Here is a 13,572-nt window from a genome sequence, read left to right on the forward strand (position 1 = left end):
CTGGTGGGGGGGATTTTGTGTGTGTGGGGGGGGGGAGCACAGTTTGGCATGTTCGCCCTGGTCTGTAGATGACTCAGATTATCCCAGCACTGCAGACATCACATGGGCTCAGTATTAGTCCGATGGGTGACTATTGGGGGGCGGGGCTCGGGGTGATAGCACGGAGTGTTTGTTGACTCGCTAGGTAAAATATACCCGGTAGGGGGCGCACTTTCTTTAGGGTTGACTTTCGAAAGGGGCGTGACGGAATTATCTGATGGGCGGAGTCGGCTCGCGCTTCTGATTCCAGAGAGGTAGGGTGAGGTTTGAGGTGACTAGCAGGGGGCGTGGTCCATAGGGCGTGAGTGAAGTAGGCAAGAGGCGGAGGTATTCGCGCATGGAATCGGGGGCGTATTGTTGACGGTGACGTAGCTCAGCGGGGCGGGGTTGGATGTGACAGGACTGGGCTGTGGGATCGGAGCTTAGTCAGTCAGTCAGTCGGTAGCTGCGGGCGGCGGAGGCGTTCAGAGTTTGTCCCCGCAGCGAGTATGGCGGTGAGCAGCGGCACGAAGAGCTGGTCCAGGCTGGAGCCGGGTAAGATGCCGGCCTGGAAGCTGGAGGTGCTGGAGAGGAAGCGGCAGAAGATGGCGAGCGGTGGTGGTGTCCTATCCTCCCGGGGGAGGGATGTATCACCCAGCCGGCTCTCCAGGAAGGGCAGCCCTGAACGCCTGGTGCTGCAGGACAGCCTGGGTCCCCTCCATGAGAACCCCTTCATCAAGCTGGAACATGAGCGTCGCCGCCGGCGACCACAACATCACCATCATTACCCCTCCTCTGCGGGCAGAGCGGCCTCCCCCATCCGGCACCTGCTGGACATCTATGGCCACGTCCCAGGGATCCGCACCATCCGAGCTGAGAACATAATCATCATCGAGTCCGACCCCGGCTACTTTAACCAGACCGCCGGCCACGTCGCCGGTGCCGGCGCAGATCCCGTTGAAGAACTGCTGGCCAAGAGGGGCAGCAAAGTGGCCGAAATCCGAGCCTCGGAAGTGGTCATCTATGAGCCGGAGCCCTCGGTCAGAGAGCCAATTAAAAAAAATCAGGTCGCCCCCGCGAAAGAGCCGCAAGACCATCATGAGGTGCTGGAGGAGGCTGGTCGGGTCAGCCGGCTACTGGAGAAGTTTGACCACGGTCACAGCAAACCAATGCGGTCGAGGAGTTGGGAGAATCTACTGGAAAGGGACAGTAAGCCCGCCCTGTTGCCAAAACCTGCCCCCGCTGATCGGCAAGGTCATGTTCCTCAAAGTAAGGCACCCAAGCGGTCTGGGGAGATCTCCCCGTCATCTGCCTCCATCTTGGAAGAAGACGGAAAGCGTTTTCCTTTGAACAACCCAGCTTGGCTTCCATCCAAACCACCGGCTGTCCATTCTTTGCCAGATCCTGGTTTGTTTCACAAAAGACCCCCCAGTCCCATCACGCCACCTGCCACCTCACCTTCTTCATTGGCACCACTGTCTCCTCGTTATGATGAGCCCACCGATGAGAAATTGGTTTCCCCTACTGTAGCGAACGTCCGGGAGAAGTTTGAAGCTGGGTACACCAACCATCATCCGCTCTCCAAACTTACAAATGTTGCCCAGAAGACTGGTGGAAACACCATCCTTGTCAACCCAAAAGCTGCCTCGCTTAGCAAGGCCAGGCCTTCTGACGCAACTGTTGCAACCGCGGTGATGAGCTCCTCACCTCTTACCAACGGTCACGTTGACCCCTCTGAGATAAATGCAAAAACAAGCAGCGCTATTACTATTCAAGATCTCTTGTCTAAAAGTAAGCGACCTAGAGGCACCGCAACTCGGCGGTCCTCCGAGGGAAGTGGAGTAGTGCCATCTCCTGTGTACGATTCCACCAACGAGCCCCCCAAAGGCGCCAATGATTGGAGGCCAAAGTCTGAGGTGAATCACCCCAAAAATAGCATCCCTCCCTTATCCAGTGCCAGTCATTCTGAAAGCTCCTCCCACAACCACTGTGACAACAGCTTCACCAGTGCCACTCCCAACCAGCTAATGAAAGTTTCCTTCCCCACCAGCAGTAATGATTCCTTCGAAATCAGGCCTGCACCAAAGCCAGACCTAAGCAAAATCGCAGACAATGACGTCCAAGCAAAAGCCCTGGCAAACATTCGAATGCAGTCTAAGAACTCTTTTGTTTTTATTCCAAAGAAGAGGCAGGACCCTTCTGCTCCAGCAAATGGCAGCGCTGTCCAAGTTGCCACCAAAGTCAAGCCAAAAGTCCAAGTTAGTGCTTCCACGTTTAATGGACCCAAGTTGGATTCCACCGATTCTCCGGGAAAAAATGGTGTCTGGGTAAAGGAAGTTGTTGCTCCAGTTAACGGGGAGGAGAGGATAGAGCAGATTCACAGTTCTGCTACTTTCAAATCTTCTAGCGTACCTTCACTGTCGGATTTTGACTGGAAAAGCGGCCTTTTGCCATCCAAATCTACGGAAGGTCAGTCCTTCACTGACATTGGGGCTCAGCTGGAGTACTTCAGTAGCGTACATGAAGGAGATGCTGTGGACATATTGACTGTACCAGTCACTAAAATACATGAAGATGTAACTAAAGCGGATATTCCCGTCACCAACATAGATGACATAGTTAATGTTGGCGATCAAGAGGCCAAACCAACGTCCAAATTACCAACAGACCCTGCATCAGCTTCCTACCGGCCTCATACTTCCCTCTCCTCTGTCCGCACTAAGGGCACCAACACTTTTACTGTGAACCCCAAAAGGAAGCCCGTTACCGAGAATGAAGCTTTTAGGACGCCGGTAGTGGATGAAGAGGATGATGATGACACCAGCTCAAAAAGAAAGTCTTCAGATGGATTTGAGGCTCCCTATTCTGAACTTGGGGCTCTGCTCAAAAAGAGGTACCCAACAGTTGATGAGATCCAGGTCATCGGTGGCTACCAGTCGCTGTCAAAGTCCTGTCTGTTGAAGAATGGCTCCACAAGGAAAAAGGTATTTAGTGTCATTGTATTCCTGCTTATGTTAGGTTCATACAGTTCAGAAGGTTACTTGGATACTTGAACCATTATGCAGCCTATAGGTTTATTGGATGTTTGGGATGACCTCAAGCTTCCTCTACATCAGGGGACTCCAAACAATCTAAACAAAGGGCCAGTTTACTATCCTTCAGACTCCAAGGCGCCGGAATGTGGCCAGTGGTAGTAGAAAATGCCCTGACATTGCTAACAATGCCTCATCATTAGTGTCAGCGGGAGGAATAGTGCCCCGTCATTGGTGTCCAGCGGGAGGAATAGTGCCCCATCATTGGTGTCAGCGGGAGGAATAGTGCCGCATCATTGGTGTCCAGTGGGAGGAATAGTGCCCGGTCATTGGGGTCCAGCGGGAGAAATAGTGCCCCGTCATTGGCGTCTAGCGGGAGCAGTAGTGTCCCGTCTTTGGTGTCCAGCGGGAGGAATAGTGCCCCGTCGCTGGCGTCCAGTGGGAGCAGTAGTGTCCCCTCGTTGGCGTCCAGCGGGAGCAGTAGTGTCCCCCCGTTGGCGTCCAGCGGGGAGGAGTAGTGCCCCGCCGTTGGCGTCCAGCGGGGAAAAGTAGTGCCCCGCCATTGGCGTCCAGCGGGGAGAAGTAGTGCCCCGCTGTTGGCGGGGAGGAGTAGTGCCCCGCTGTTGGCGTCCGGCGGGGAGGAGTAGTGCCCCGCTGTTGGCGTCCGGCGGGGAGGAGTAGTGCCCCGCGGTTAGCGTCCGGCGGGGAGGAGTAGTGCCCTTCGGTTGGCATCCAGCGGGGAGGAGTAGTGCCCTTCGGTTGGCATCCAGCGGGGAGGAGTAGTGTCCCGTCATTGGCGTCCAGAGGGAGCAGTAGTGTCCCGTCATTGCTGTCCAGCAGGGAGGAGTAGTGCCCTGCCATTGGCATCCAGCGGGGAGGAGTAGTTCCCCGCCGTTGGCATCCAGCGGGGAGGAGTAGTGCCCCACCGTTGGCATCCAGCGGGGAGGAGTAGTACCCCGCCGTTGGCATCCAGCGGGAGGAATAGTGCCCCTTCATTGGTGTCAGTGGTAGGAATTCTCTGCCATGGACCAGATAAAGGCAAGCAAAGGGCCACATCTGGCAAGCACTGCTCTACATGATGATGATGATGTTTACCATGATGCAGGTTCACCCCGGTATATTTCTTTGCATGTGTGAGTGGTACTTTGAGGACCAGCTGAAAGGTCATTGGTTCTCCAAATGTTCTTCAATATAGCTGCTCAATTAAACCTGTGCAGTGTTTCATTTTGCTGTCAATTTTTGGCAACCCTTGGTAAATAGAAACAGGTTGCCAATATATTCTTCTTCAGTGGACTACTTTGAAATATTTGGCTTTTTCTGAGATGTTGGTGTTCTTTATGAATCATGTAAATGTGATCTTCAGTTATAGCTTCTGCCGGGCATTTAATTCTGTCTGTGACCACACTGGGGACAACACTCCATTTACATCCTTATGACGGCTAGACGAAATGAGGGGAAAGAGTCACTGGGATAGGGGAGCACAAGCAATAAAAACTCTACAGAGTTACTGCAGTATTTGTTGCTATGCCTAACCCAGAGTCCTAACCAGAACCTTAAAGGCCCCGCTGCAGGAAATCAAGAAGGGCCCCCCTAACTGCCATGGCCCTTTCCATCAGTTCTGGGTCTCGTCCCACTAATTTCTGGCGCTCTTTACTCCACTTAGGGGGCCCTTTTAGTCTTCTGCAACTTTAGTGTGATTTGAGTGCAATGTGAAAGGCACAAAAGTTGCCATGAAATCGCAAACACGTTGCAGGACTTTGGGGTCACAGCAGTGTGAACCAAGCCCATGTTCTGCAGCAGGTTCCCTTCCTGTCCCCCCCCCCCCCCCCCCCTCTGGTGGCAGAACTGCAGGACCCGGTCGCAAATGTGACCTTTGTGACCATGGTAGTTCCACCACTGCTTTAATTTTCCCATCTTTTCTTCTCCTTATGACATGCCATCAGAACAGACGTCTCTCAATGAGGATACAGATGTCTCTCAATGAGGATACAGAAAGTACTCGTTACTCTGCCCAACGCTAATAATAATGTATAGGGCAGTTTTGTAGTTCAAAAATGTTCCGAGCTTGGAAGAAAACTCTTGGCAGATACACTATAGAAGCAAGGAAAGTCATCAGTGAGGCTTAAAGTGGTAATAAACTCAAACCCCAAAATGTTAAATCTAGCAACTTACCAGTCGTTCGATGAGATGGCTGCATTCGTATTTTATTTTTTAGGCTTTTTTTTTTTTTTTACTTTATTTTCACCTGGTGATCTGGCCGGTAACTGTATTTAAGTGCCTCCACTCTGCATAAAGGGGTACAGCAGACAGCAGCATTGCGGAATCTGGGGGGAGTGTTAGCAGATTTAGATACACTAACAAATTGAAGCCAAACTCGAGCTCACATTTTTTAACCCTCTACAACAAACACTTTTTTTAATTTGCCCTTTTGGGATAAATGTTTTACATGAAAGCTGATTATTGTAAGCACAGTTGTCAGTGGTAAATGGTTTGTCACCCCTCTGATACATCTGCAGGACAGATTGTTCTTTTTTCAAAAGCAACAAACTTACTGGCCACCAGGTCAAAATAAAAGGGAAAAAAACCTAAATAAGAAAACAAATGCAGCCATCACATCTAAGAATTGGTAAGCTGCAATATAATCAATGTGTGCTGTTGGGTTGAATCCAGCCGTTAACGGTTAAACTGTGCAGGAAAAAACAACATGCATTGGACACTGAACTCTGTAAACGTTTTAATAAGTTCCTGTGTTTGTCCGATCAATGATTATTAGAGAAAGTCAAATATTGCCTGACTGTACCCACGATTGACTTGTCCTAGTACTTTGGTTTGTATGTGTGATATGAAAAGTGTTTTTAATTCTTCTTTTCAGATTACAATATATCGTAGGTAATTACCTTTTTAGAACATTTTGTTGGAGTTTATGATGCAAAAGCAGAGGTGACTTTCGGCTTGGCTCGGTAGATTATGATGAACCTGAGTGATATTTGTTGTTCCCTCCTATAGGCTTTCTCAACCTTTTCAACACAGAGGAACCCTTGAAATAAAATTCTGGTCTCAGGGAACCCCTGCTAAAAATTATTCTACAACTCATGACACATTAGTGGGACAGTCAGTGGGAAGAATGCTCCTTACTCTTGTCATCATTGGGAAGAATTACCCCCTTACAGATAGCTAAAAGGAACAATGGTGTCACTGGGAACTTATCGGTGAGACAGAAATTGCTCAAGGAACCCCTAGAAACCTCAGGAGGAACCCTAGGGATTCCCAGAACCCTGGTTGACCTGCTTTATACACTTGGGTATCATTACATACCCTGTTGTGCTTTGGTCAAGTGACCAGGACCCAGCAGGACGTACAGAACCCAATGAACCCCTAGACACCTCAGGAGGAACCCTAGGGATCCACAGAACCCTGGTTGACCTGCTTTATACACTTGGGTATCATTACATACCCTGTTGTGCTTTGGTCAAGCGACCAGGACCCAGCATGACGTACAGAACCCAATGAACCCCTAGACACCTCAGGAGGAACCCTAGGGATCCACAGAACCCTGGTTGACCTGCTTTATTCACTTGGGTATCATTACATACCCTGTTGTGCTTTGGTCAAGCGACCAGGACCTGGCAGGACGTACAGAACCCAATGAACCCCTAGCAACCTCAGGAGGAACCCTGGTTGAGAAACCCTTCTTTATACACTTGGGTATCATTACATACCCTGTTGTGCTTTGGTCAAGCGATCAGGACCCAGCAGGACGTACAGAACCCAATGAACCCCTAGACACCTCAGGAGGAATCCTAGGGATCCACAGAACCCTGGTTGACCTGCTTTATACACTTGGGTAACATTACATACCCTGTTGTGCTTTGGTCGAGCGACCAGGACCCAGCAGGACGTACAGAACCCAATGAACCCCTAGAAACCTCAGGAGGAACCCTAGGGATTCCCAGAACCCTGGTTGACCTGCTTTATACACTTGGGTATCATTACATACCCTGTTGTGCTTTTGGTCAAGCGACCAGGACCTGGCAGGACGTACAGAACCCAATGAACCCCTAGCAACCTCAAGAGGAACCCTGGTTGAGAAACCCTTCTTTATACACTTGGGTATCATTACATACCCTGTTGTGCTTTGGTCGAGCGACCAGGACCCAGCAGGACGTACAGAACCCAATGAACCCCTATACACCTCAGGAGGAACCCTAGGGATCCACAGAACCCTGGTTGACCTGCTTTATTCACTTGGGTATCATTACATACCCTGTTGTGCTTTGGTCAAGCGACCAGGACCTGGCAGGACGTACAGAACCCAATGAACCCCTAGCAACCTCAGGAGGAACCCTGGTTGAGAAACCCTTCTTTATACACTTGGGTATCATTACATACCCTGTTGTGCTTTGGTCGAGCGACCAGGACCCAGCAGGACGTACAGAACCCAATGAACCCCTAGACACCTCAGGAGGAACCCTAGGGATCCACAGAACCCTGGTTTGACCTTCTTGGGTATCATTACATACCCTGTTGTGCTTTGGGCAAGCGACCAGGACCCGGCAGGACATACAGAACCCAATGAACCCCTAGCAACCTCATGAGGAACCCTGGTTGAGAAACCCTTCTTTATACACTTGGGTATCATTACATACCCTGTTGTGCTTTGGTCGAGCGACCAGGACCCAGCATGACGTACAGAACCCAATGAACCCCTAGACACCTCAGGAGGAACCCTAGGGATCCACAGAACCCTGGTTGACCTGCTTTATTCACTTGGGTATCATTACATACCCTGTTGTGCTTTGGGCAAGCGACCAGGACCCGGCAGGACATACAGAACCCAATGAACCCCTAGCAACCTCAGGAGGAACCCTGGTTGAGAAACCCTTCTTTATACACTTGGGTATCATTACATACCCTGTTGTGCTTTGGTCAAGCGACCAGGACCCAGCAGGACGTATGGAACACAATTTCATAACGGGGAAGCTTGGCTCCCCTATACCTGAGGAGGATGGTGAAGGTTCAAAGGCAAAAATAGGCAGGCATTGTTCACCGTCCTTCACGTTCACTAATATATGCCCTGTGTATGGGAGGTACACTGCTCATATTACCTTGTCTGCTCAGCTCCATCTGCTGTGCTGTAGTTCATTCACTGCAATTTGGAAAGCTCAGACCAGTGTAAAGGCTTTGCCTATACCAGCCCATAGTGACACGTATAAAATGGGAAGCCTACTTGGCTAACTATGGCATTTTACCCACCTCCTGTGCTGCTGTTAGGGCAGCTAAAGATTTAAGAGCATAAATGTCCCATTCAACGTAATTGATTGGATCGGAGGACGGTTGTTAGAAGTGTAGACAGCATCAGATGCCAGTATGAGTCCAGAGAATACTGGAAGTAGAATGATCAGCAAAACTTTTTTTTAATCACTTGCCTACTGGGCACTTAAACCCCCTTCCTGCCCAGGCCAATTCTCAGCTTTCAGCCCTGTCGCACTTTGAATGACAATTGCGCGGTCATGCAACACTGTACCCAAATGCCATTTTTATGCATTTTAATACAAATAGAGCTTTCTTTTGGTGGTATTTAATCACTACTGGGGTTTTTATTTTTTGCTGAACAAACAAAAAAAAAAAGATGGAAAATTGTGAAAAAAAAAAAAGTTTTTATAGTTTGTTAGAAAATTTTGCAAACAGGTAACTTTTCTTCTTCATTGATGTGCGCTGATGAGGCGGCACTGATGGGCCCTGATAGGCACTGATAGGCTGCACTGGTAGGTGGCACTGGGCAATGATAGGCACTGGTAGGTGACACTGATGGGCATTGATAGGTGGCACTGGTGGGCACTGGTAGGTGGCACTGATCTGCACTGGTAGGTGGCACTGATGGGCACTGGTAGGTGGCATTGGGGGGCACAGATGCTCCTCTCCTCTTGGGACTGATGTCCCTGTGACAGCAGCTGGCGATCTTCTTCTTTTTTTTTTCTCCCCCCCACTGAAAACTGATCGCCGGCTGCGGTTTACATCATGTGATCAGCTGTCATTGGCTGACAGCTAATCACGTGGTAAGGGGCCGGGACAACCCAAAATGTGGGATTTTTTTTTTTTTTTTTTTTACTTTCAGTGACCATGGTGAATGGGACACACAGAGGGGGTAATTTTACTTAACAGGGACACAGACGGCAATAAAAACTGACAGGGTATGTAATCCCTCTCCACTCTATCCAAAATGTAGAAAAAAAAAAAAAATTGCCTTCAGTTATACTTTAAGAAAAAAGCTTATTAAAACAAGTATAAATCTGCGCTAGTACAGCAAAATGTGTCCACAGGGACAGCGGCTAGCAGTAGACTCTGATGCAAAGTACATACAAAATACTAAAGTGTAGCGCTGAATAGAAAATATAAATATAAATCAATAGTGAAAATAAAAAATATGTGACGACCCCAAAAAAAGTTGTGCAATAATACAAATATCAATGCAACATATGTGATGGTGCTAATGTGCAAATATCTGTACCAATAGCAGCCACCGCTATTTATTCTTTCTATTTCTAAAGAAATGACACAAATAAGCAATAAAGCGCAAAGACATCAACGAGCAAAACTGTGTGCAAAAATGCAAAGCTCCTAATCCAATGTAACAGAGTCCAATTAAAAGCTCAGCTGGTAAACCGTCTCCTTCTCACAGATGGAAATAAGGGATAGTCCCCTTTAAATGTATTAATCCCAATGAGAAGTAGTCCACCTTAACCACTTCAGCTCTGGAAGGTTTTACCAGGCCATTTTTTGTGATAGTTACTTTAACTGACAATTGCGCAGTCGTGTGACAGTGTACCCAAATGAAATGTAAGGCCTTTTTTCCCCCCACAAATGGGGCTTTCTTTTAGTGGTAATTGATCCCCTCTGCAGATTTTATTCTTTGCACTGTAAACAAAAAAAAAAAAAAAATGAAAATTAAAAAAAAAAAGCCCATAATTTTTTTACTTTTTGTTATAAAACACATCCAATAAAAACATTTAAATAAAATTTCTTCATCAATTTAGGCCAATATGTATTCTGCTACATATTTTTGGTTAAAAAAAAATCCCAAAGGGGAATATATTGATTGGTTTGCACAGAAGTTAGTGTCTACAAACTATAGGATAGATTTGTGGACTTTTAATTTTTTTTTTTTTTTTTTTTATTGTTTTTACTAGTAATGGCGGCGATCAGCGATTTTTAGCTGGAGTGCGGCAAACAAATCTGACACTTTTTGGGGACCAGTGACACCAATACCGTGATCAGTGCTAAAAAAGAAAATGCACTGTCCCTATATAAATGACACTGGCAGAGAAGGGGTTAACATGGGGGGAATCAAAGGGTTAACGGTGTTCCTTGGTCGTGCTTTCTTAAGCCCCTTTCACACGGGCTTTCCGATCAGGTCCGCCTGTCAGTTTTTCAGGCGGACCTGATCAGATGCTCCATGCACCCCTATGGTGCGGCAGATGTCAACAGTGACATGTCCGCTGACACCCGCTGCTATCCGATCCAATGTGGTCCGTAAATTCAAGAAGGATGGAAACCCTATTTTCCATCCGCCTGGAGGATCGGATAGGGCGGTCCGTTTTCATCCGTTCTCCCATAGAGGAGAGTGGGGCTCTGACAGCTCCGTCTCTGCAAAGTAAGCGGAGTCTGACCTGTCATCCGCCTGCTCAGTGGAGATCAGCGGATCGATCCCCACTGAGCAAAACTGAGTCCGCCGGGCGAAAAGCCCATGTGAAAGGACTGTTACTGTGTGGGGGGTGACTTAAAGCGGAGTTCCGGCTACAAATAAAAAATTTCAAGAAACATACCCCCGCGACAGTCAGGGCTAGTACATTCCACAATGGATAGCCTCTGATCTGTCCCGGTTCTCACTTACCTGCAAGAAGAAATGCTCACTTTTAAAATTTCTTCTCCTGCGTTGCCATCTCAGGTGTGGGCAGCTGAAGCCAGCGCGTCCTCTTCCGTGTCTTCTTCTCGCAGAATGCGCCTGCACCGGCCCCACTCGTCACTTCCGGTGCGTCGCCGCATTCCTCCGCAGCTTCTGGGCATGCCCAGAAGCTGTTTAGCAAGGAATGCGGCGTTGCACCGGAAGTAACGAGCGGGGCCGGTGCAGGCGCATTGATTCCTGGGAGCGATGACGTTCAGCTCCCAGGAATCATTGCAAAGCGGAAGTGACGGTGCGAGCCGTGCGGCCGAGGGAGGAAGTGGAAGGAAGGTGAGTATTTTTTTTTCTGCAATTACAAGGCAAGTAAAAAAAAAAAAAATCCTAACTACCCATTTCTTTTTCAGGTGCGCTATAGCAAGCGGATGGCCCAAATTCGACTATGTTGATTTTGTGGCCGGAACTCCGCTTTAACTGAAGAAAGACAGAGATCTGTGTTCCTGCTTAGCAGAAACACAAGATCTTTCTTTCTTACTGGCAGATGGCAATTTGCCTTGTTAACATAGGCAGACTACCGTTCTGCCTCTCTCCGAACAATCCCCAGGTTTCCCCGCAGACATTGGGTCCACTGGACCCCCTGATTGGCCCCCGCTGTCTCCAATCACAGTAGGAGCGGGGCTCCGGCAGGAACGTGCACCCCATAGCCGAAGAAAGGAGTCACGTACAGGTATGTGATTTTGCACTAAAGGGCTGCCCTGCCACAGTATATGTATGTGGGGCAGTCCTTAATCGTTTAAAGTTCCATGTCTCACACACCACCCACGTTGTGCTGTCAAGGTTTACCAGACTTATATGACCCCCCCCCCTATATAGTGGTCATATATAGCTTAATGTATCCGCAAATCCCCTCCTGTTCCTTTATTGCCACCTTACAAGATCCCTGGGATAGTATCGTATATGGCTGCCACAGCCTGCCTCCAGGACTGCAAACCAACCCTTCACATCACTCTGTTATCAGGACCGGCAACTCCTCTATCATCGTGTCGGATAGAAGAGCAAAACTACATAGTGTAAAACCACATAAATATCAAGTTTATTTAAGTACATACACTTAAAGTCTTGCAGAGGATACAGCGTGTGAAGTGTTCTAAAACTCCTATGCCAGTAACAAAGATGGCCACGACTCGGCACGTGTGGTAGCGTGTATCCTGGCTCTGCCCAACACATTTTGTCAGAAATGACATCATTGTACCCCCTTATCTGACGAAATGCGTAGAGGGGAGCCAGGATACACACTATCACACATACATGCTGAGCTGCAGCCATCTTTGTTACTGGTGTATTGGAGTTTTATAACTCTACATGTGCTGTATGCTCTGCAAGAATTGGTATGTGGATTTGCTTCAATAAACTTGATTTTTATTGTGGATTTACACTATGTAGTTTTGCTCTTATATCCTACATGGCGATGAGTTTGCTGGTGTTTAGGAAAAAAGAGAATGGTTGGCGATCATATTCTTTGAAAAAAGCTGACCATTAGAAACTTTTTTTTTTTTTTAAAGTGCAGGGAAGGGTTAGAACCCTTGTCAGATTTGTATTGCTGTGTGTCCCCTACTTTCCCCACCTATGTGATTACTGGACATTTTTAGCAGGTAAGGGTCAGCACTGTCAGGTTCCTATTGGGACACCTCATTTCCTGTGCTGACATTATGGCAGGAAGGGAGGTGCACACACATAAATGAGAACTCTGACAGATGTGCTATAACCTATAGCAATCAGTTACTGCCTCTTGGGGTCCCTTCACACTGGCGCCTTCTGTTCCAATCAGCAGGGGATCAGTCCACTGATCTGGTGATGAGAGCAGAGAGGGGCAGATGATAGGTCTGTGTCAGCTCAGTTTAAGCAGAGTGGACACGGACAGACCCCGCACTGGCCCTTGTGTTCCAATCAGCAGGGGATCAGTCCACTGATCTGGTGATGAGAGCAGAGAGGGGCAGATGACAGGTCTGTGTCAGCTCAGATTATGCAGAGTGGACATGGACAGACCCCGCACTGGCACTTTCTGTTCCAATCAGCAGGGGATCAGTCCACTGATCTGGTGGTGAGAGCAGAGCGGGTCAGGTGACAGGTCTGTGTCAGCTCAGTTTATGCAGAGTGGACATGGACAGACCCCGCACTGGCGCCTTCTGTTCCAATTAGCAGGGGATCAGTCCACTGATCTGGTGATGAGAGCAGAGAGGGGCAGATGACAGGTCTGTGTCAGCTCAGTTTATGCAGAGTGGACATGGACAGACCCCGCACTGGCACCTTCTGTTCCAATCAGCAGGGGATCAGTCCACTGATCTGGTGGTGAGAGCAGAGAGGGTCAGGTGACAGGTCTGTGTCAGCTCAGTTTATGCAGAGTGGACATGGACAGACCCCGCACTGGCGCCTTCTGTTCCAATTAGCAGGGGATCAGTCCACTGATCTGGTGATGAGAGCAGAGAGGGGCAGATGACAGGTCTGTGTCAGCTCCGTTTATGCAGAGTGGACATGGACAGACCCCGCACTGGCACCTTCTGTTCCAATCAGCAGGGGATCAGTCCACTGATCTGGTGGTGAGAGCAGAGAGGGTCAGGTGACAGG

The 13,572-nt window shown here is 48.7% G+C and overlaps 1 protein-coding gene across 1 annotated transcript in view; it reads left to right on the top strand.

Moving 5' to 3' along the window:
• Window positions 1-428: 428 nt before the first annotated feature.
• Window positions 429-13,572, top strand: part of TPRN (taperin) — a 123,893-nt gene continuing 110,749 nt past the window's right edge. Inside the window, exon 1 of the mRNA XM_082263899.1 lies at window positions 429-3,002. Within this exon, the coding sequence (XP_082120025.1) occupies window positions 528-3,002 (2,475 nt within the window). The 5' untranslated portion in view covers window positions 429-527. The remainder of the gene's footprint in view (window positions 3,003-13,572) is intronic.

The sequence above is a fragment of the Pelophylax lessonae genome, assembly GCF_965119305.1.
Source record: "Pelophylax lessonae genome assembly, chromosome: 7".
Lineage (NCBI taxonomy): Eukaryota > Metazoa > Chordata > Amphibia > Anura > Ranidae > Pelophylax > Pelophylax lessonae.